General features: G+C 44.6%; 1 protein-coding gene across 3 annotated transcripts in view; it reads right to left on the reverse strand.

The window, feature by feature from the left end:
• SFMBT2 (Scm like with four mbt domains 2) overlaps positions 1-23,957 on the reverse strand; it is a 115,486-nt gene that overhangs the window by 68,131 nt on the left and 23,398 nt on the right. For 2 of the 3 annotated variants that reach the window (XM_068958406.1, XM_068958486.1), the window contains exons 3-4: positions 23,782-23,876; positions 21,067-21,307 (exon numbers count right to left, since the gene is read on the reverse strand). In XM_068958406.1, the coding sequence (XP_068814507.1) occupies positions 21,067-21,307; positions 23,782-23,876 (336 nt within the window). Of the gene's footprint in view, positions 1-21,066; positions 21,308-23,781; positions 23,877-23,957 lie in introns of those variants that run through there. The other variant, XM_068958569.1, reaches the window with a different exon arrangement.

Consider the following 23,957-nt stretch of genomic DNA (forward strand, 5'->3'; position numbering starts at 1 on the left):
TTCAGAAGCTTGTGCCTTATTAGCCACAGCTCGATCCAAACGCTAGGCAAGTATCAGTCAAAGCGATGCTCCCTAAACTCGTAACTACTTTTCTTCCCAGGTTTAGCAGCTGCCACCAGCATCCTGTTCTGGAGCTGCAGCTTGCTTACACAGATGTGCCCGTTTCCTTCAGCTCAGCTTCAGCTCATCTCAGAGCCAGCACGGCTGGCTGCTTTCAAACCTCTGCAGCTTCAAGGCCAAAGACTTTAAAGCATCTTCGTGCCACAAAAATGCTAGAAAAGCACCTGCCTCAGAGCAGAGCAGCCCAAAACAGAGGCCAGGTCTGTGCACTGCTGGGCCAAGGTACAGCCACAGCAGCTGTACGGAACCAATAGCTCTGCTCCAGATCGCATCCATGCATAGAGAGAGGAATGCAGCCTGGACCTGGAAACTTCTCCCTAGGTCTCATTGAGGTCTCAGACATATAAGGTCTCCCCTGTTGCTGAGAAAGATCCCGGATTTCTTACAGCTCTTCCCAATCCCCAAGAAGCAATTGCAGTGTGGCACCAATTCCCAGACTCAGGAAGTGTCCAGCACATGGACACTGATGCTCAAGCAGACCCAAGGCTTCCTGAAGAAAACGCAAAGCCCTCCTGCCTCCTTAAATGCAAAATATTCATTTCACAGAGGAGCTTCTAGTTTAGAGCAGATTCTTAAATTAGAAGCAAAAAAAAAAAAAAAAAAAGACCCTCGCACATTAAGGCTCTGCTTGTTTCTGCAGAAGTGACCGTGCAGGTTGTAGAGCTGAGTTCCCTTTACACAGGGCCTAACTGCATCAAAAACGGAGCACAACCATTACCACCCCAAATAATAGCAATTCTTCCCACTTATTTTTCCATTTCAGCCATCCTGCCCCCATCTCTGCTCTTCCTTCTGTTCTTCTCTCCCTGCAATTTTCTCACTTCTGCACATCCGTCTCATCTTCCCATTTTTGAGTAAATGGTTCTGGTCTGCGGCACGATCTGACGGCTCAAACCTGGGTTCAGCAGCCGAGGCCCGAGGACTGGGGCCACCACTTGAGTGGTAGATGTGCAACATACCATCGGCGCTGCTTGCCGTGCATCGGATTTTCCCTGGTTTTCACCAGTAGCTGCTCAGAAACCGCCCTTTCGCCTTGCGCTGTGCATTTACCGAACGCCCTGCAGTCCTCCTCAACCGCGGGCCTCCGAGCCGAGAGTTTTATCCACTGCGACAGCGTAAATCCCTGTGCCCTGCTTCAGCTGCAACATATAATGGGTTCAGATTTAGCTGCCTCTCCAGAGAAATGAGAGATTAAAAGGGCATTTACAGGCCCGTGAAAGCACCGAGTCACAGGCACGCCATTCGGTGAATATGAGAGACTATTATCGCATTACCAGCTCCTGGGATTTCATCTTGTCCTCCGGTAGTTGCCGTTTTTCTTAAAGCCACTTCTCCAAAAGTCATGGGATTTTATGGATTTTACCTTTTTTTGGTAAGAATGGCACACCGCAAACCACAGGGAAAAACCTTGAAATTTGCACAACAATGGGAAGAATGGGCATTTTTTGCCTTCTTTCTGTAATCTTGTGGGTTTCTTTTTGGTTTTTGTTCTTTGTCTTTTTTTTTTTTTTAAACACTCTCTTGATTTTTCTGTTTTTTTTTTTTTTTTTTTTTTTAGTATCCAGGATCTCTAGCAACCTGCCAGCATCTCCACCACAGAATCCCCACTGGCCTCCACTGACCTCTAAATAGTGCTGAGTTCTAGTTTCTTCATATGTGAAGCGAGGAATAGCCTCTGAAACGGCTTTATAAAATGGTTCAAAATCATTCGGATAAAGCTGTTAAGTGGCAATGCTTTCGCTGCACCAACTAATCTTATTATTAAAATTTAAGTAAGTCCCTCCTGGGATTGGAATGAACAAACCCAGTTAGCAAGAGTAACTAAAGCCAGACAGGACCTGGGCAGTTCTTATCACTTCATTATGAAGTAAACTAAAGTATCAGTATCTCCTAAAAAACTACTAGTTTCCCAAATAAGTAATTCAGGACTTTCAAAACATTTTTTTTTTTTTTAGATAATATTAAGACGTGCGGTTTTTGAAAAGGTAGAAAGGACATTGCAAGAACCTAGAAACCTTCCCATCTTAGAGTTTTCTTCTATTTTTCCACTTGTTGCCACTATAATTTCGATGCAATATTTATATGTTATAAAACTCTAAATATATAAATATATATCGTAACTATGTTATAAAGGTCTAAATGACAGAGTCAAAATGAGATGTCTTTATATCAAAACAACATAGAACACTAAAACAATTTGTTTAGACTTCACCCATCAAAACAATTTGTCAAAACTGACACGTTCCCCAAAATATTTCCATTTTGATAAAGCAGCATTTTGACAGAAAACAGCTGAATCCAAATGTTTTCAATCAGCTTGATGAACAATACATCTCCGGGAACCAGGTCCCAGATTGGACATGGGAGTGGTTTTGTTTGCATTCATATTTCTGTCCCCAATTCATAGTTATCTCAAGGGACAGATGGATTTGACAAAAGTCACTGCGCTGTCCAGACAAAACAAATAAACAAAGAAGAAATCACTCTTCTTTATGGATTCCTCTGTGTGCTCTCAGGAAAAAGCCAAGTGTGGATATAGACATCCTCAAACAACTTTCTTCAAACTTCAAACAATCTTCTATTCCCACACCAGCAGGTTCTGCATTGTTGAAATGAATCAAAAAACGATGAAAACGCAGTGTAACAAAGAAAAAAAAAAGCACAAAAAGCTGTTGATCTGATTTCCTAATGATGAAGCCATAGATATCAAGAAATATCAACCTCAGACCTCCATCGTCTTAAATACGGAAAGCCTCGGAAGAACATAACACTACATAGTGGATTTTCGTGGAAATCAAAAGTTATAAGCAACTGCCTATCAAAGAATATATGTGCATTCCAAATACATTCCTGGAGTCAGCAGTACATTATCGTCTCATTAATATGGATTTATAACAAGCCAATAAAGAGATGTTAGAAGGAAGTGTGATAGTTATAAGAGAACGAGTAGCTGTTGTACGCTGTCGGAAGACGTTGCTTTATGGCGTCGATTGATAGGCCAGCTCCTGTAGCTGCTAAGTAAGTAAGTTTTTATAAACGAAACTTTAAAAATGTGCAAACTTCAAATCAATATTATTTGCCTAGACTACACAAGCTACTTTGTGTACTAAAAATATGCCGCATGACTTTGTGAATGGTGTCTTCAAAATATTCGACTCTGGTTTTTAGGCTGTCCTAAACACACTGATCCCAATTCTGAGAGAAGACTCTTCATGCTGCACTTTTTAAAGCCTTAACTCAAGAGAGGGCCAAGGCACAGACTTTAACCCCTGCATATTCAATTCTGCCTGCACCAGCACCCTTAGCTCCGAGCACACATGTAAATCTTGCTGACTTCATGCACTCGTACAGGTGCTGTAACAAAAGGATACGCTCCCTTGAATTAGATACCACATTTTAAATTTGGCCAAGCAGAATCTGAGTATTTTTCAGTAAAGCTTCACGGGTAACACTTAATGTGCAGCTGCAAGACTACACCAGTAAGTAATGGATGCTTTGATTTGATATGATCCCCTCCTCCTTTTTATCAGTAAAAACAAAAGGAAGACATGAACACATGCTTTAGGTTCTCACCTTAAAATTTACTTACAGCTTTGTCTATGCAACTATATCAAATTTCAGTATGGTTTGACTGTTATCTTTTCTGCTGCCATTCCAGGTGTCCAGAAATTGATCTATTTACATTCTCTTGGTCAAAACAAGTGAGATGACAAGGAGAGAACCTGTCCCACCACCCACAGGAGCTTTTACTTCCTAACATCCTTTTGAGTCATTCACAGATTGCTTGTTCCCCTTGGGTTTCTCCATCCTTAATTAAGTTTTTTCTTTTTAACAATACGAAGGCAGCGGGTGGTTTGGGTGTTGTGATTTATTTCTTGAAGCTTTCTCTGGCCTGTGCTACGTCTCCAACCCACCTTTGGGGACTATGGGTGGACGAAGGGAAGAGCACGGATATGGGATGCTGTGACAGGAAGGTGCGAATGTGTGGCCAAGGTGATGGGATGTTATTACCTTGAAGTTACTTTTTTGAATTCTGCTAGACCTTCTTCTAGTAAGGTCTTCACGCTTTGCCGAGCAAGAAATAGCTTGTCAAAGGGTCACCACCAGCAACTGCCTAGACATTTTCACTCGGTAGAGTTAACTGTGTTAGCTAAAAATACATTACAAACACACTCTTCTCAAGAGCCCACTGCTCTTTACAAGTTAAACTGCCCAAGATCAGAAGAGAAATTTGGCTAATAAATCCCAGCAGCACGGTAATCTGTGTGCCATTAACCCAGATTAGGCTGCCTTGATTGACTGAAGAGCAACTGTCTCTCTTGCCATCCCTGCAGAAAAACTGCAATAAATGATCCACCTCATAAGTACTGTGATTAATTACTCCCCTTCAGTTAAAGTCAATAACCTACTTGTGCTGATAGCTTATTAAAAAAAAGGAATAAAAAGGAGAGGTGCTCGTTTGAGAGCATGTGAACGAAAGAGGAGGGAGAGCAAGAGGCAGGTGGGAGACAGTGGAAGCCGAAGGAAGCTCATCTCTCCCCGCCGTGGCCTTGCAGGACCTTGAGCAACTCGTTCATCTGGTCCTCGACGGACGCAGAGGTCACCTAGAGCCACCCAGCTGCTGCAATAGGTGCTCAGGGATGGGGCATTCAAGTTTTTCGAGCGTGTGCTGAGCGTAGCCCTGTCTTCCAAGGGCTTCTTTTACGTTAATGTCCCCTGGAACACGATTTTGACTTCTCATCATCCAGATTAGGCACCAAACAACAGAAATATCTCTGTTATACTGATGTCATTTGCTCAGCCATGATCCAGGAATAGCAGTGCCTTACAATTTACTCGGGAAAGCAAAAGATCTTCCAGACATAAACATACTGCTTTACTTGCGTCATTTATCAGCTCCCTTGTGTCAGCAGGCATAACTGAAAGCTGATTATTCCAACTTTGCTACAGCATCCTATGTGAGAACGTAGGGCCAATTTTATTCTTGGCTACCTGTGTAATAAATTTGGAGGAAACCTGCTGCAGAACTACAAAGGCCATAGTTTTTCAGTCGGCACAAGAGATTTCTCCTCTAAGCCCCAAAGCTGGGATCAAACCAGAAGAGCCTCATTTAGAGAAGCACTGCTGCGGGCTTTCCAGACACTGTGCGGTAGAGAATTGACCACTTTCGGATCAGGAAAGCTCTTCCACGGCCTTATTACCCTATCCAGCATACGTGGGATCGGAAGCAGACTCCCCATGGCCACAGAAATCACCTCGGGGCTGGAGGCGTTACGAAGAACGGCGACGGGCTGATCACTCGATCTCCATCGTCCGGCGGGATGCAACGACCAACCCGACGTGCTTTCGCCATTCTCCAAAGTTTCTCACCCTTTTGTCCAACAGAGAGCGTAGACTCCCTTGTGCCTAGCAATGACACTGCCCTTTGCTTTGTAAAGCACTTAATTCAATCCTGGGTAACTAAATGTCATTGTTATCAACCCTAGTATTACAAATTAAGCAGGATGAGCTCACTTTTGAAAGCCAGGCAATGCCCAGCACTCGGCAGCTCTGAATGAACCCTGTAACCATAGGGGATCCTCTGTCATTAGTATCACTGTCCATTAGGGCGACAGCTCACTGTGAAAATGAGCATCCACACACCACGGCTCTCTCCACTTCACCCCAAGCTTCCCCATAAATCCCTTGATTTTTTTTTTTTCCTCTGTTTGCATTAACCGCGGTGTTCAGTACAATGTACTATGTGAGATGAGAGCTCAAATTCCCCATCTTCAGACCCAGGAGTCTTACTGAGCACCTTGTCAAATGAGGACTTTCAGACTACTCAGAGAGGTGAGGGGAACCTGATATTTTGATTGCAATCTCTAAACCTATTTTTAACCCATAGAAATAACAAACACATTGCAAGAGCTCTGTTTTCCAGGCAAAATCAGTGCCATAACCAAGGCGCTCAGCATCGGCCCAGGTCCCAGAGCCAGACTCCAGGAGAAGCGTTATCCATACACTTATATCAGATGCCAGCAAGGACAGCAGATTCCCTACACAAAGCTGCACTTAGCAGGCAGATGCTCAGCTACTCTTTTCCAAGCCGTAGCCCCTCTCCATGTAGAAATGAAAAAGGCATCTTTGCAGGCACCAAGACTTGCCTTTGCAGGCAGACAGTTATGAACAGGCTCCTTGCAAAATTCTAGTTTAGAAGTTCCTGAAGCTTTGGAGAGGATGTACACGAGCCACTTGTCAATTGTCACTCTGATAGGGCCTACAACACTTCATACGTTACCCAGTATTAATTCCAGAACAGCAACACAGCAAGAGGAAGGAGTTAGGCCTACAAAGCCAAACCCAGTAATTCCTGGATCTATGCCCAGCTGAGTTACCTCCAGAATCAGCTGCAATACAGCTGTCCGCTTGCTTCGCACCTTTGAATTAGTATTGTGATGAATTTTTTGCTATGAAGTAGCACAGGGGTCTCTCACAAAGGGCCGCATTGCACCACTTCTCTCCAACGCTGCTGAAAACTGGAGCTAGTGTGAAAAGGTAGGTCTGGAGGCTACCTGATCCTGATCCAGATGTGCCAAGCTATCCCCTTGACTCGTGTTTGCAATGGGAGGCGAGCAGCTCTTTTATGTCCTACCCTTTCCACCTCAAACAGGCCAGCCCCAAATCGATTCTGTGCCATAACAGTTTCTAAAAGTTATGATATGCTCTGGAAGGGGATGTCATTATAGTATAAATATCGTGCCCAAGGCTCTGACTTCACGCTTTCGAACTCTGTCCAATTATCTCACGTACTAAGTGCCTTTTCTCACTTCTAAAGCCCACAGCCGTATGCTGAAGGCTATTCTTTGGAGACAGCTCTGTAAAGTGCAACAAATTTACAGTAGCACAATGTCCTTACAGAAAGAACCAACCAGCTCACTGCACAATTACCTTTTTTGCCCTGGCAATGCAAAGAATCTACAGCAAAAATCCCCACAAACACTGGTACCAGCATATAAACACATATATAGAGGGACCTGATGTCCAAGAAATACTTTCTGGTTTTCTTTTTCTTTTTTTTTTTTTCCCTCCAATTCCTATTTGCTACAAGTAAATGAGAGTAAATAGAGGTGATGCTTACAGCTTATTATAGGCATTGAATCGTTTAAAAGACTACAGAGGAATAATTAAGACAATCACTTCTTAGCTCTAGTGGGAAGCCCCAAGGGGGATAAAAAAAAAAAAAAAAAAAGGATGCAAGTTTTGGTTAGTGGTTAAAGCACCAGACTATAAGGCTGATTAGATGCACATCACACCCAGAGGTTAGCCAAAAGCACGTTTTTGACTTTGAGTTTTTCTCCCTTTAGATAGAAGCTTCCAGCGTGGGTGCATCTCATCCTACCTCACCTATCTAAAATGGAAGCATCTAGTCTTGCATTATCCAAGATTATTCAGTGTTACGCCTATGGGCAGGTGAAATAATTCCCTGCTTGGCTGGCCACAGCTGGCAGTCCTCAAACTGAGCTATCCTTTGGAAACACAAGCAGTGATTTGAAAGAAAAAGCAAGCCATAGCTGTTTTCATGATGGACTCCCAGTCCCAGTGGCATGGAGCTTCCTCGGGGAAGATGGACAGAAGGATATCGACTTGGAAAACCCTGGCAGGGCTCAGGCACAGGGCTGGTGCTAAGGTGCTGCCAGAAATACAGTGCTATGGGGCACAAATGACAAACCAGAGTGCATTAGGTCTAATTTGAGGATTGGCCCATGGTCCTCCCCAAATCTTGCCCAGAGCTTGGCGCAGAACTGGAAATCTGAATCTCCCCACGACCTGACAGTGAGCTTCCAAATTATTACGGAAATAGCTGACGATCTTCATTTGCTTTGACCTTGCCTTCTGATACCCTAAGAAACCAGAAACATCTGTATAAAATTTCATCTAGCACTTTGCAGTGTATTCAGTAATTAATTGGAGTTGTATTGCCCGCCTCTAATGATCAAATCCCATTTAATCACTTTAGAGCCTCTTGGATGCATGATGTAAGCGCCGCAAATCAGAACCTAGAGGGCCTTATGAACATTCATCACGCATCCTTCCTGAAATTAATGGTACAGTCTTAACACAGCCAGGCCCCATGAGGCGCTTAACATCCTATGCACAAGATCTAAATGCATAATCATCGTCATAACACCATCAAAGAAATACCCCATACAGGTACATTTTGTGCTTGCTAAACATGTGTTTTCCTCACTTGAAACTAGAAAAGGGCTTGAACTATAAATCCCTGGATCAAAAAAAATAAAAATACAACTTTGAAGACTTTAGATTTGAACTGGAGATCAACACGGAACACTATGCAAGACATCATCTGAAATGAGAATAACTTCAAGTTGCAGGATTTGAAATGTCAGTAGCTCTTCCATAATGCTCCAGGTTTCCTTTGACTTCTAAAACTTAAGCTTCTCCCTCACTCCAGGAGACACTGACTGGAGATAAGTATGCTCTGATGACCTCAAATCCTTTCCCCGCTGAACTGAAGGCTCCTAAATCTTAATGCAGAGCTACGGTTCGCTCAGCTGGTTTCTCAGGTTTTGACTTCATCTTCAGAACACAAGGTTTCCTCCAAGTTTTTCTGGCTTGAATTACTTCTACATAAGTTTCCTACATGTTCTGCTGGAATGACAGTTTCCAAACGGAATCACTTGCTAATGTCAAGGCTGACAAGTTCACGGACAACAGCAGAGTGGTTCAAAGGAAAACACAGCGCTACAGAAGAGGCAGCTCCCAAACCAAATGCTCAAGACCTTAGATCCCTCACTTGGCCAGAGACTCCTCGGTGACTGCAAGGGAGAATTTCAGAATTTCTTTCTCATCTCTGTAGGCTCTATGCTCATCATGGCCAAGTCTCTTAATTAAAGCATATACAGCAGGTAGCACAATGCTTTCCTGACTTTGGTAAACGTTTTCTCTAGATACATCTTCAATACAAACTCCAGCAGGTTGTGAAGTGGTTGCATTTTTATGCCGCACACCTAAAACACTGACTTTCCCCTCGTTTGTTCATCCATTCCCAACAGCGCTGGTATGGGACAAGGCATTTCTCACTCCAAACACAGGAGGCAGACCCTTTGCCTCATATCACAAGATAAACTGTCCATCGAAAAGCATTTCAGCATATCCTTAACCTGATTTACTCACTTATAGTTTGTGGCCAAAATCAAACAGAGATGGGAACTGGGGAGGAGAGGGGAAAGCAAGGACAAAAAACCAAACTGCCCGGGAATTCCCAGCAAAACCCTCTCCAATGCCATGCAACAGAGACCAGAACTGACCCAGAATTTGGAATCTATACTAAAGGAATTGCCTTTTGATGGTCATGAGAAAAATGCTTTATAGACGTGCCACTTACTTAAATTTCCTGCATAACAGCTACCTCCACAGGCTCCTGGAGCATATGGTCTGCTTCAGGAAGCAAGCCCCTTCTGCAGTGACTGCGAGCCCACATTATCATGTGTAATGAGAGAAAAATCAAGTGCAAGTCACAGCTGGCTCGGAATCATGCTGTCGCTTGCATCTGCCACTAGCAGCCTCCTGAAATTGCGATCTGCATGCTCCTCACGCTCAAACCCAGAGGTGCCCCTCATCAGGCATCTGAAGAGATGGTCTGCTGAAGACGTGCCAGTAGACACCTTGAGCCGTCCTTGGCCTAAGAGGAAGACAGAATAGCCTCTAAAGTCTGCTCACCTCTAATAGGCACAAAATAGCCTTCGACCTGATCAAAATGGCCCACTGCAGAAATGTTGGTCATGTTCAGGGTGCTTTGGATCAGGTCTCTTTTGCTCATTACCCTTCCCCGCTCCCACAGCAACGTGCAAGAAGCCATCTCCTTCTCTGATATAAAGCCGCAAAACTTTGCCTAGGTTAGAATATGGATGACAGGGTTTTTTATGTCTGCACAGATGTCTCTAATGGTGATTTAATATTTAAGAGTCTGTCGATGTTTTACTTATTATATCACCACATTAACTACCTAGTTAAGACTAGGCATCTTGCAGTTGAGATGGCATTTCCATTCTAAAACTCCTCTGGGAAAAATTATAGATGACTACGGAAAGGGAATATAAGCAGTTACCAGGAATGGCCATTCAGAATCTCTCGATTATTATTTTTTAAGAACACTTCAAAAAACGATTCACCTGGACATTAGTTCAGCTGACCGTGTCAAAGAAGAGTGGTCTGTATTAACTATTAGGTTCTCCAGGTCAGTTTTCTCATTTTTCTACGGTTTCAGGGCTTTCTAGCTCCACAGCTTCAGAGCGCATGTCCCAGAAAGCGTGCAACAGTGGAAGAACAACTCACAACATGCACTGTTGGATAATTCAGGAGACCTACACAGTCATGAGTGAGGCAAACACCTCGCAGGGCTTTTCTTGACTAAGGATGTTGCAGTCTCCTTGACGACAGCTCACCGAATCTCCAAACAGGGCTGAAAGTCTATTTTACAATGAACAGATTCTGGACTGTTTTACATTCTGTCCTGTATGTATGCAGTTTGCAGCAGATAGCTGGATGATGTCAACTGGTGACTCAACACAGAGCCATGGAGCCAATATTTCCAAAACGCACCATCTCCCCATCCAAACTTTTATTTAGGAGCCTCATCAGGACTTTAACTTTCAAATAACTGACACCCTCCCTTCCCTTAGGCATTGGAATGTCTCGGGGTGATGATCTTGCTATTTGTACAACAGAAGTAAAGATTTTTGGCCACATTCTTCAAAGGGAGATTTTAGCTGAAGTGGTCTCAAAGGCACTTGGTTTTCAGAGAACTGTTACTCAGCACCCACTGAAAATCCACCCCATCCCATCTACTGCTAAAGACTGAGGACATTCAGGAAGCCGCCCGTCACAGAAAAGCTTGATGTCTGCTCCCAACCTTTTCCCCAGATATTTCCCTGGAAATACAGCTTCTCATTCATTCACAGCACTGCAATTACTCTTTGCATTACGTATCTTTGTTCCTCCAGCACAACCTGCTCTAAATGTCAGGTGGTTTAGTCACACTAATGGCTGCAGTATTATCCCTCGCACTGTGACCAGAATTGTGAGCAGCAGAAGGTGAAGCTTCAGGGTCTCAACTGCTCATCTCAGACCCTCTGAGTATCCAAAACTGAGGTAAGGTCCGTTCAAAATACACTTTTCTTGCTGGAGGTTGGGAATCTCAGCAGAATTCAGTCCTACCGACACTTAGATCTAGATCAGTCGACTACTGCAGCTCAGCACTACTGCGAGTAGTTTTGCTTCCTGTCCATCACTTTTAACAAAAGTTGAACATTTTTGCTGTGCAAAGGGCTCAGGCTTTGATCGATACAGCCATAATCTCACAGATTCCCAGAAGCACCTAATAATCAACGTTAAAAAAAAATACAGGACTACATGGATTTGGACAATCAAAGCCTCCTCAGTTACCGATGCCAACCCTCTTCTTCATCACAGCCCATAACATGGCTCGAGCCCATGGAGACCTACTTCATCCAGCCCAGAGGGATAAATTTCAGTTCTCAAAGTTGTCGACTACAAAAACAAATGGTTCCAGACCAGCGGATGTCAGCAAAAATGCATTTTTACTCCTTTCTATGGGAAAAGAAGCTGAGAAATGTCCCACTTCATGGACCTGTTAAACAAAATGAAAAAAAATCACCATCCCTTGCAAAGATGCAAGAGATTGTCCACATCTGAGCCGATCCTCAGCTCATTGAGAAGCTCCGCTCTCAGATGCCTTCCGAAAATTAGCTCTGCTCCTCTGAGCAACCTTGCTTTTATCTCCTTACTGTATCTTACTCGCTCTTCATTTGCCCAGCTCAGCTCTGGAAGAATCATGGATTTTCTAAGTATTGCAAAGATAGAGAGCACAGAGTTAAGAGATTTCCTAATGTCATCCCAACCACTTTTTGTGAAAGCCAACCACGAAGCAATTACGCTAGCGTGCCCAAGCCCCAGGGCTGTTGATAGCCCAGGGAGGAACATAAGGCGCGTCAACATCCGACATCCGTACGACAACCCAGCTCCCTGCTGGATAATGGAAGCCTCACCAAGGGCACAACCAATACGTAGAGCTGCAGCCCAGCACGATTAAGGATGGCTGCCTCCTTGAGCTGCAGGACCATGAGAAAAATCAGACCGATAATGCAGACTCACCCCATACGGTGGGAGAGATCGAATCATTCTCACTTTGGTATTCAAGCACCTTCCAAACAGGAGAATAGGTATCAGGAGAAAACAAACAGATCCAAGTACAGCGCTGTGTACAGAAATGAACTAATATCAAGCTTGACTGGAAAAGTTGATTAAATTAGTTTAATTTAAAAGCCCAAACAAACCCTGAAGGAGGTTCTTTGTTTATTGCTTTTTACCGACAGCACGCGTTACTGAAGAAGCACCATGTGGGCATGAAATATTTATTCATCTAATCTTTCATAAAGCTGCACACTATTGGTTTCACTCAGGATATATTTATAACTTGTCATAGTCCAGGAAAATCACTGCTTTTCCTTTCTCTCCCCCTCTGCCCTCCTCTGGACTGTCTAGAAAAGGATTCGACTTCGAGTTTTCGTCATGATAAGCCTGATCCTCGGTTTCACTATCACTCGTATGCAAGGTGCTGCATCTTTAACTGTAATAGTTGCAATTAATAACAGGATAGTTGCAAGTAAAATAGTTCAGTTCTCCCTGTACCACCCAATACGGACTATTACAGCGCTGCAATCCACGCTGCCGTTTTACGGCGTTGCTACTGGCCACGGGGCAAAGGGAAAGTACAGGGTGAAGAGTCCCCGGCGTTGGCAGAGGGAGAGCCAAGGCAGCTCTTCTTCCCACCAGAAACACTCTTTGGCTCTGCACAGTGCTCAGAAAGGCGATGCTGCGACACCGTCAGCGTCACAGCGCAACACAGCAGCTTGCCGTTGCTACAGTTTATGGCAAGGAAACGTGCCTGGTTAACGGAGCACTAATAAAAATGGCAAAGTCATGCATTTATACAGGAAGGCACCATGCACCGGTAGCAATACGGGGAAATAAGAGTCCCACCAGCTAGAAGGCGCACGCCTAGAGGTCTCCTTTCCCTTGGGGAAGGGCCCAAAGACGCCTTAACTGTCCCAGGACAGACATCCATCCAAGCAAGCCAAAAGTCATCTGCAAGGGCACTAGTTTTAGTCTTGGTATGTGCGAGCCATTTGTTATCAAACTCACTCCCTCAATGAAACCTTTTCTTGAACCCCCTTCCTGGCTGTCAGCCAGCCTAGGGATCAAACCCATGCTCCAAGCCGGCATAATAACGGACTAGCACAAACAGGGTTCTACTTTCCTCAACATTAGCTGTAAAACTACCTAATATAGTTTTACTATTAAAATGACCCAATATAGTTTTACTGACTACATAGCTCATACAGGAATGAGAATAGGCTGCTGTCAGAAAGAGGGATCAAAGCATTTTTTAATCCGTACGAGTGAAGGAACAAAAAAAAAAAAAAAACCAGGAGCTGCATCAGATCCATGCAGGGCAGATTGCATCAGTGAAACTGTCACTAAATTGCACTGATATGTAATGGGGTGTGAGCCAAACTTAATTTCCCCATATATTCTTGAGCAATATAAAAGCAGCTCAGAACAGCTGCTTGGTGCAGCGCACGGCCCTTCGTGGTCTGATGGCCACGGTGTTCATCCTCCCTCGTCGGACCACGGGCCACCCCGGCAGGCCTGCCCCTGTTTCCCTTCCTCCGTTTGTTTGTGAGAATAAATAAATACAAATATAGCATAAGCTGATGTCGTTGTCCCTGGAAACTAGGCTTGCTGGAAACGTTTCTGCTGAAACTGCTTCTTGGTGGAAAATTAGGTTTTGATTAAAGTGGCTTCTTTTCTTGCCTTTGATCAGCAGAGCCTACTTCGTGTTCAAGCTTTGGACTTCTCTGCTGAAAACCCAAACCATCTAATGGCTTTTCACACACCGGTTCGTCGGCGGGGACTGGGTCGCCCAAGCGCAATGGCGTCTCACGGGGCACCGAGGAGAAGACATCTCAGGGTGTCCCCACATGGAGCGCCTGGCAGCCCCCAGGAAGCAAGTCTAGCCTAGGCAAAAGGACAAGGAAGGAACGGCACCATGTATGAGTACCATGAGGCGCTGCAGTGACTCCAGACAATATTTTGGGGCTTAATCCCAGAAATGGCTGTTCTAACTTTTTGGGGGAGGAAAAAATGATTTTTTCGTTAAATGGAAAACATTGACGAAAACAAAGTAGAGGGTTAGAGTTTCCCCTTGATAGCCTCCATCATTCACCGCGGTCCCAGCTAGGGTTTAAGCAACGGAAACCTCCCATTTCCCACTCGAGCGACAGACACCTCCCCATTTCCCACTCACACCCACTCGGCATTTCTTTGTCCGAGTCTCACACCCAAAACACCAGGATATATCATTTACTTTCAAGTCTGCCTTACAGACCAGCCAGCATCCCATCCCTGCAAGGCTCTCTGTGCCTCTAGACCTGAAAAGCTATACAAAAAACTCAAAACAAAAATGCTCTGTTTTAAGCCCAGTGGAAAAAAACTCTGCATTTAATAAAATATACCACTTAAATGCTTTTCAAGGCCTGTCCCCCAGCCATGCTGGGCCACATTTGCACAGTAGCTCAATGACCATTTACATTCCCAAAAGACACGTGGGGGCCCACTACACGCATTTTATCGCCAAAGGGCCTCCTTTGGCAATATTAAGTCTTTTGAAAGTACCCAAAGCCAGCGCCACATGCGAAAGACTTGCAGTTCTGCGCAGTAGCAAAGAGATCAGTTTCCCTGATGAAGACAACGTTACCTTGATGCTGTGCAAGAAATGGGCTAACTAACTCTTGAATTTTCACGTCCCAGACTCAGCCACCTGAGTCATGCCAGGCAAGGGAAGAAAAACTCCCGGGGTGCTGAACTGAAAATATTTTCATGTCGCTGCGAGGCGCTGCTTGGGGTATGGGGGGAGAAGCCAAGCCAAGAAACACCCCAGCAATTTCCAGCTGCTGCAGGCTCCTAAGAGCCAACGGAGCCAAATCGACACAGCCCTCACTCAGGCAAATTGCAACCCAAACACCCCACGCTCCTCAGCCAACGTTGGTGTTGTTTTGCCTTCCTCTCTTCTCCTCCCCTCTACTACCACTAGAAGACCTTAGGAAGAAAAAAAATGCTATTTTTTATATGCTCGTTAAGAATAATCTGCTAAATGTTCTATGCCAATGCATAAAGCTGCCTACTATGCTAATAGAATATTTGACATTTATTTGCTGACTAGTTATTTATGCTAACATCACCCCTGCATAATTAATACTCTGCTAAAGTAGACCTGAAAAGCACACATAAAATACTGTACTAGGAGTCATTTGCAGTGTTTAAAATAAAGAAATCCTACAATCTATTTACATTAGGGTAGTCTAAACTTGGTTTTGATGGAAAAAGAGGATAAGGATTAGGCAAAGGAGATTTAAAAAAAAAAAAAAAGCAATTTAATACTTTAGCAATATCCCCTGCATTTGGCAGTACAACCTGCCAAAGAAGATTTCCAAGTTTCATTTTACTTGGCTCAGGGGTCCAGTTCTTAGCTGATGTAAAACAGTACAAACTCAGTGAATGCCTACTGATTTTCTCCAGCCTCAAGCTCTTAGGAAGTAATATTTCAGGTAAGCCTCCAGTGAAAGAGCTAAACCAGGGCCAAATCTGCTCTCAATTATACTAGTAAAAAAGAAAGTCATCTCAGATAAGTGGATGGAAGTAAGCCAGCTCCTCAAAGGCAAAAGTAGAAGTGCACGATGCCTATCTGGACCCCTCTACCCGCATTATAATCATGATGCTGCAAGCAGTTAAAATTTTATTTCCTGGGGCACGGCATTACCAGGAGGCAGGAGGAAGAAGAGAAACAGGAAAGTTGGCTTTTGTTAAAAAACATCCATGATCACATTTCCTAAAAGAGCAGCTCCAGCGGTGGGTGTGATCTGGTTGCTCCATTTCAGAAAGCCAAACAGTACCTCCTACCACAGGATTAACTCTTCTTTTTTTTTAATCTGTCTATCCATCTATCTCATATTCTGTGCATAGACTGTGCAAGGCTGCAGACCATCTTTGCATTACGCAGAAACCGGGGAGTCTTCATGCCCTAAGTTTTGACGTGGCCAACTAGATCCGCTTCTCCCCTTGCTTACAGCGGTGATCTCAAAGAGCACAATTTGGCCTTGTAAAAGATGCAGATAGCAGTAATCTCCATGGGTACGGCCTCAAAAAAAGAAAAAGGAAAAGGAAAAAAAGGAGGGGGGCAGTTCAAGACTCTTGTTTGAAACCTGGAATCTTTAATTAGCCCTCCATGCTACTCCACAGCAGACTCCGATAGGCTGGGTCATAGTGAGAGGTGTCAACTTAAACGGGAATATCATTTTCGTTCTAAGGCCACCCAGCTTGCTGTAGCACGACGCTGATTTTTCACTCACGCACTGCTCAGAATCAGGTCCAGTGCTTGGCATTAGAGTGAACTTCCCTTCCTTCGGCCTGGATCTAAGGTCAAAACTAACCTGTCGTGAGCTACGTAGAAAGACAGCAATAATTTTTAGCTACTTTAAATCGTGAGCAAATGAGGATGTTTGCCCTCATGGAAAGCCTGAGCAGCCAAAATGCTTTATGTCTACAGGTCTTAATGACATATTGGGCTCTTGATGGAGCTCAGCACCGTGCAGAAGGGACTCATTATGTTCTAGGATCAGGGATGTGAGTTTTAATTCTCCTTATACGGGGGTGACCATGACGAAAAGGCTGCTTTCCGTACATAGTCAATATCTGACTGGATCATGCTGATCATAGATTTGAGGAGAGACAGAGCTCTGAGGTTTTACCATCTGCACCAGCTCCCTGTAACATCAAAATGTGGACCCGGCTCTCCATATTTCTTTACATCTCCATGCTCCTCCAACTCCAGACTCACACAAGTAACCTCAAGATCACTGGGCAGATTAGCACAAGGCAACGCCCTAGCCGAATTTCCATCTGCCAACACCACTGAAGCAAAACCGCCACGGCAATCACAAGCGTAGAGCGTCGTTCAGCGTCTTTAGTGCCTCCCAGAACGCGTTACGATAACGCCAATTCCTAGAGACTCTGCTCTGTTGGCTCAGCTGTAAAGCAGCAATCTGTACAAAAACACCCACGTGTCAATCAAGAGACGCCCCTGCTCCCTGCGTGCTTCACGACGCATAATTTAGCTACTACGCTTGTCAGGTTCGCCACGCTGCTCTTCTCTCCGACGGTGAACGTCTCCACGCACCCAACTGTCATCAACAAAGGAAAACAGCACATGGAGATAACTGGCTGAAGGAGGCAAGAGACCTCTTTTCCTTTCACAGCTAAAGGAATTGCTAGTAAGGGAAAGCTGAGCTGGCCAAAAGTTTTTACTGCTCAGTGGGTAACACGTCTCAGGGGACGATGGCCGTGGAAAAACAACCGCCTCGGTTCTGTAAAGGAGAGGAGGATGGTGCTTGGGTAAGACACACGAGGCGATAAAGGCTCTGCCTGTTCCCACGTAGGCCAAAAGAACGGGGAGATTTTAACTAACTGATGGAAAGCCTATGTTGTACCTCACCCGTAGAGTGCACAAACCAATTCCTATGTTACCACCACAGCCCTGCCACTGTCGAAGAACTTTTTGAATCACACTGCTCTTCCTCATCGGAATCGCAACTGAAGGACCTCAACAGAAAGCAGAAAACATTCAAACTAAGCCACATCAGGTAGTAGTAGCTACCCACTGGTCTATACCCACAGTTAAGATGCAATAAAATGCAACCTCTGTCCCAGGATGTGACTTTAGAACTGATCAGTGCCAAAGCTACAGACCATAAGGACAGCTTCACACTTTTCTCAAGCTAGTTCATGAATAAACATCCAATTCATTCAAATGAGTTCTATATTAACTAATTTAAATAATTTTCATTTTGCTTTGAATGGTAAACAGATCTATTCTGCCAGGATAGTTGAGTTTGCAATTCAAATTACACACCGATTTGTAATGAGAAAAATATAATTAATGGCAAAGCTTGCAGTAACTACAATTTTACTCGTTTGATTTCCTACAGGGAAGCGGGGGTGGAGGGTGAAGCACGCAGGCACACACGCGCTCACACCGTCCTTTCATAAGCCAACGCATTTTATTGCAAACTGGAGTATTTGGCCCTCGGTTCTGTTGCACCATAATGTCATGGTAGGGACACAACATGACTTGACATTATACTTGCAGGCACCATGATGCAATACTAACGTCACCCCATAAATAATAATGTAACAGTCTGCAAATTAAATGACTTCCTCATACTCGGATCATAAACAATAATTATTTGGCAGCTGCCCCTTGAAAGCTCTCTACGTGCTGAACATTAAATCAAGCTCCATTGATTTGCTAAACTGAACAAGCCCTTTTTTTTTTTGATGTCTCTCCCATCTAATGAAATTCATCGCCCTATCGTTCTGCAGCAGTGTTGTCTGGCATCCTATTTATAAGACTAGCTCCGTTCAGTCCTATCTGACTCGCAAGCAGAAACAAAGCGTTGTCCCACTGCTGGAATCCTGCCAGTTACAGAAGTTTCTCTGTGCAGATCTGCTTATTAACCAGAGCCTTCAACTCCTGATTAAAATCAAATCTTAATGACAGCTAACAGGCCCTGGCCATGCTGTTTGCATGTAGCGGTCTGCTCTTGCATTCGTTAGCCAGCAGATATCCTCACTGCCATCGAGCTGTGCAGAATGAGGCCCTTAGAAATCCATGTTAACTTGGAGCCGGCTTTCCAAAGACTTGGCAGCAAAATAGCGTGTAATGCTAAAGGCAAGATCCTTCAGCGGAGCTCATGTAAAACAGCCCTTCCTCCTGCAGCAACACACGGTCTCATCCTGCAGTCTTCACCAGATAAAACTCTGGACTGCAAGGAAGTTTGCCTCAAGAGGAGACAAACACATTGATCAACAAAACAATTAACCACAGGAGTAGCCTCAGGTATCTGAGTACAACCAGTCTAGCGACTTTCAAAACCTGGTAAGAGTCCAGTTCTCCTTACAGCAGATAAGGGGCACTTCTGAAAACCCAGCCTTTTCGTTCAGGTGCCTGAATGGGAGCGACACTCTTTTGAAAGCCCACCTTGGACACCAGGGCTGAACCCAATGAGCAAATGTCCAGTGGTGCCACTGCGATTCAGGAACACATGTGAGACCTCTATCTTTTCACAAGTGAGAGAGAAGTCCTGAAGGCTCAGATCCTCCTGGGCATTTTTAGACGCCTTATTCCCAAATATAACTTAAGCTCTTATATCCTTAAATCTTTTCTGAAATTGCAACTTGGACATTTAAGCTAATTCGCTCTTTCTGAAAACTCTAATAAGACTTATTCAATAAAGTTTATTCATTGAGAATAGGAGGGGAAAAAAAAAAAAAAAACAAGACAGGTGCCCAAATTTAGGGTCCACCCTGGCATACAGCTGCATCATCCGGCTCGAGGAGAACGGATGTATGATGCACTGCACGTTTGCAGTCGCTCAAGCAAGACAGTTCACATGAAAGCGGCCACAAGCCAAAGAGCAGATTCCAACGTTTCCATGAAAAGCAGTTGCTTCCGGTTATAAAACAATCATTATTTTCTATTACAACAGTCAATAAAATCTCTTACCCTTTGACCTTGGCATTTTGAGCTTTAGTTTGCCGCATTGTACACTTTCTGGCAACACTGATTACAATTCACGTAATAAAAGGTAGTTTAAGAGACCAATAAAAGAGGAAAAAAAAAATCTAACTCCTCTCACATTAGCTTGATTTATTAGTGCTAAGCCAATAGATTTCTCAGCCATATCTGTCTTAAAGACTTTTATTTTCCCCTCCTTTTTAGGCAGTCAATCCTCTATTTATTCAGAAGACACAGTCAGATCAGAACAAGCCCAGAGATACCAGTTTAGCTCAGAGTTCGGCATATGCAAGGCAGAAATGAGTCTTTCAGCCCTGACTCAAGCAAAGCCTGTCCCGACAGCTCATTTCAGCAGAAACTGAGGTGAAACCAGGAGAAATCATGCATTACGCACAAATAGCACATACACTTTTTCAATGGCCACGCGTAACAGAAAGTAAAAGGATGACGTTAGCAGCAGGATCCTTAAACGAGGCTTTTCTTAAACGAGGCATGCACAAACTGGAGGCTAAATATTCACCTCTTGCTTCCCAGACCTAGAATAAACTGGGTGTAGGGTGGCAATAACCATTTTTAGATGCCATTTTTCTTATACACTGGGAACCAAAACATATTTTTTTAAAGAAGCTGTTCCATATGGGCCACTAATCTACAGCTTTTGCATTCAGCTTCTGTGCATCTAAGAGCTGACAATCACGACGTGCCTTGACCGACGTCGACCAAATCTTGCTGTCTTTAATCTGTGTATTTACTATTGCATTTAAAATCTGCCAGAATCTGACAATGGAAGGTTTTTAACTTTCAGAATAAAACTTGTCAAGAGTTTGAGTTCACAGCCAAATTTTGTTTTTGGTTGCATCCAAACTGATCTGAGCGAGAATGAACTAGAATAAACAAGAATTTGGTCCTTCCATTCTGGAACTACAGGACAATATTTTTCCCTGGCTGAAAATCACATTTTGTGCAATCTGACACTTCCTTGTTAAGACAGCTTCCTCCAGAAACTACTTCTGTTCTTAGCAACTTGGGCAAAAACTCCTTTTCTAGATTGAATCATCCACCGACCTGCAGACACCTGACCTTGGCTGTACAACAACTTCAGTGGAGTTGCATTACCCAGCGCCAGCTGAGGCTCTGCAGACTGACCCATTCCAGATTGACTGGAAGTCTGGAGTTTAATCATCGAACCAATACTAGAGCATGACCCTCGCAAAATGCGCAGAACTCACCATCTGGAGGCATCAGGACCTTGTTATTCTGTGTACACCAGCCAACGGGGTGAAGATCTGCTGTCATCACGTCACACCAGAAATCTGCCCTGCGGTCATCTCCATAGCCACAGTAACGAAGCAGTAAGAGCTGTCCACATGTTGTAATGATTGTAGCTACCCAATATGTGTCTGGATTGTTCTTGTTGGCCACTTCTAATTTCATCCCCGGTTGGAAACTGCTTTGAAGGCTGATTTCAACCTTACAAAATGAGAAAGGCATCATGTTACTTTTTCTTCTTCGCAGGGGGAGCCCTCCCTAGACAAGAAAGACAATACTGCCCATAAAGAACAGATTTGGGGTAGGCCATGAGTTGGCTGTGATCCTTAATCCAACCCCCTTGGCAACCTGCCTAGGCAGGACCATTGCCACTTCACGGGTACATATCCCCATGATGCAAGGTCCCACCTGCTCCACCAGCAGCAGTAACCCTAGGTGTACAACATCTGAGAGAGGGCTGGTACATGCCTAAGCATCATAAGTCTCACTAAAGAAAGGGAGAACGGTCAAGCATGACCCAAGTGAGGTTACTTTTATTACTGCACAGCTCCATGAAGCAAATCACAGGACATACGCAGGGCAGGTGCTGAGCATCAAAGGCTGAATGCTGCGCCAGGAAAACCGAGAGCATTTCCACTAAATGCTCACCAGGCAGCTCAGGCCACAACTAATTCACACTCATGAATTCAGGCCACTGTCTCGCCATCGGATGGAGATGTCACCTTAGCAGTGACAGGTCACAAATAACTTGTCCAAGGACACTGGAGATGCCAGTGCATTTCTCCCAGGATGCTGTAGGAACTGCTGTTGAACACTAAGGCTTGCCGAATGCACATCCGTAACTTATCTCCCAAGAGCTGATAGGAGGACATCTCTAGCTACTGTTGATAAAGAAGAGGCGGGAGCCGGTCCAGTGGTTCAGGTGCCAGCCTTATCTTCAGAAGTCCATCCAAAACATTGCCTGCAGCCTCCTATGAGATGCTTAGGGACAGGTTCTCAGAGGTTTCCATAGAACCTTATCTTCCATTGAAACCAGAGAGGCTATAAAATCTGGTCTTAAGCATGTTCCTGATTAAGGTCTCATTTAAACAGCAGGTTAAAATGCCCCATTTGCTCACAAGGTTAAATATTGTATGGCCTGCTCGGCCACCTGATGACTTCTCAGACCGGGAATATCAAATTGCAGAGACAAAACTGAGCTCCTCTGGTATGTCGATATTCCTTCCTCACTCATCCTTCTCCAGCTTACAACCACCCCAGTATTGTCAGGCCAAACCCATTTATTATGGGCAGGTTACAAGACTCCACATGCCTTTACTCGTACAGGTACTTCCATCAGCACCAATAACTGGCCTGAGGAAGGTCTGTGACATATACTTGTTTACTTAGGCAAAAGATAAGGTCTTGTTATTCTAAGAATCCTCAAAAACTATCCAAAATAAGTGTTCATTTGTAATCGTCCTCCTTTCTCCTCCTGCAAGTAGTAAAAACACCACCGTACTGATGTGGCCACAGATACACACCCTTGTCTGTGATGAAGAAGAGCTCACATGTCAGTCTCAATCCTGTCTCATGTCTTCATGTGAAGGCTGAAGGGGGAGACACCAAGGTACGGACAGCAGGCAGGTGGGACTGACTAGAAGAGCTTAAATAACTGGTTGTGGATGGAGCAGCTGGCTGGTCCGGAACAACAACATCCTTGACTGTGATGGGCTCTGCTTGGAGACAGATTCCCTTCTTCAAAGGATGCCTCTGATCTTCTTAGTCAGTGAGGATTTCAGGGAATTTCGATATTCTTGTGCTAACATGGATCAGAGTCATAGGCAGTGCTGTAACTACCACGGCATTTCCAGGACTCCTTATGGTCTGTGAGAGCTGTGTTCACCCAGGAAAGGTATCGTCTGCCCAAGAACTTGGTTCCCACGTTCCTGAGAGCATCTCTGAGCAGCAGGCTGAGGGAGTTTCCCTAAGGGCAATGCTGGACCCTAGCGCACAGTGACCCTGCTAGGGAGTAAGTCATGCATCAAGAGGGCAGCTCTAGAGGAACAGGGCGCTCTTTGAGACAGATCTCTGGTTTGGGATGGATAGCAATACATAAAAAGAGAGGAGGAGAAACAGGAGAAGAGAACACAGGGAGTTCAGCATAAGCAAGGGGAGTGCAATATAAACCCTCAGAAATGGAAACTTTGAAACGGAAGCAGAGGTGGGACAGACATAGAGCTTCCAATTGCGATTGTGGCTGCTGCAGACACCTCAAGTTCACGGAAGACCAGCCAGAGGGCTGGCAGTAGCATGGCCACCAAGCAGAGCTCAGCCTCATTCCCAGCACGTTGTGTCGCACACACACAGCGCTGCACAGCTGGGACAACCAAGCGTTCAATCTAGGCAGCTCACAGCTGTCCTCGGCACAGGTAGCAGGTGAACACTGCGACAACAGCCTAGATTTTCCCACCAAAAAGTATTGCATGTGGAAAGGTAAGAGGTAGGATTTTGGTAAGATGCCGGAAAGTGATGTTAGCAGGTTTTGGGACGAAGCCACCAGAGAAGCACAGAGGATCGACTTCTCCACACCTCCCCGAAACGCTCAGTCCTCACTGTGGTTTGTGCCAGGGACCCCACCGAAAACAAAAAGAAAGAACACGCGCAGAGCTCACAGGCACCAACAAAGCACGTACGTGTTTGAACGAGGTGTGAGGAGCAGCGCTGGCCCCAGTTTCCTCCAGGAATTCATCCCAGTTGAAGTCTGTGTCCTCAATGCTCGAGCCCTCATCTGTGCAAAAGGGGGGAAAAAATGTATAATGAAAGAAAAAGCAAACAGTCACAGCCAAAGAAGGCAAAAGTTGCAATGACG

Source organism: Struthio camelus, chromosome 1 (assembly GCF_040807025.1).
Source record: "Struthio camelus isolate bStrCam1 chromosome 1, bStrCam1.hap1, whole genome shotgun sequence".
NCBI classification, from domain to species: Eukaryota; Metazoa; Chordata; class Aves; order Struthioniformes; family Struthionidae; genus Struthio; species Struthio camelus.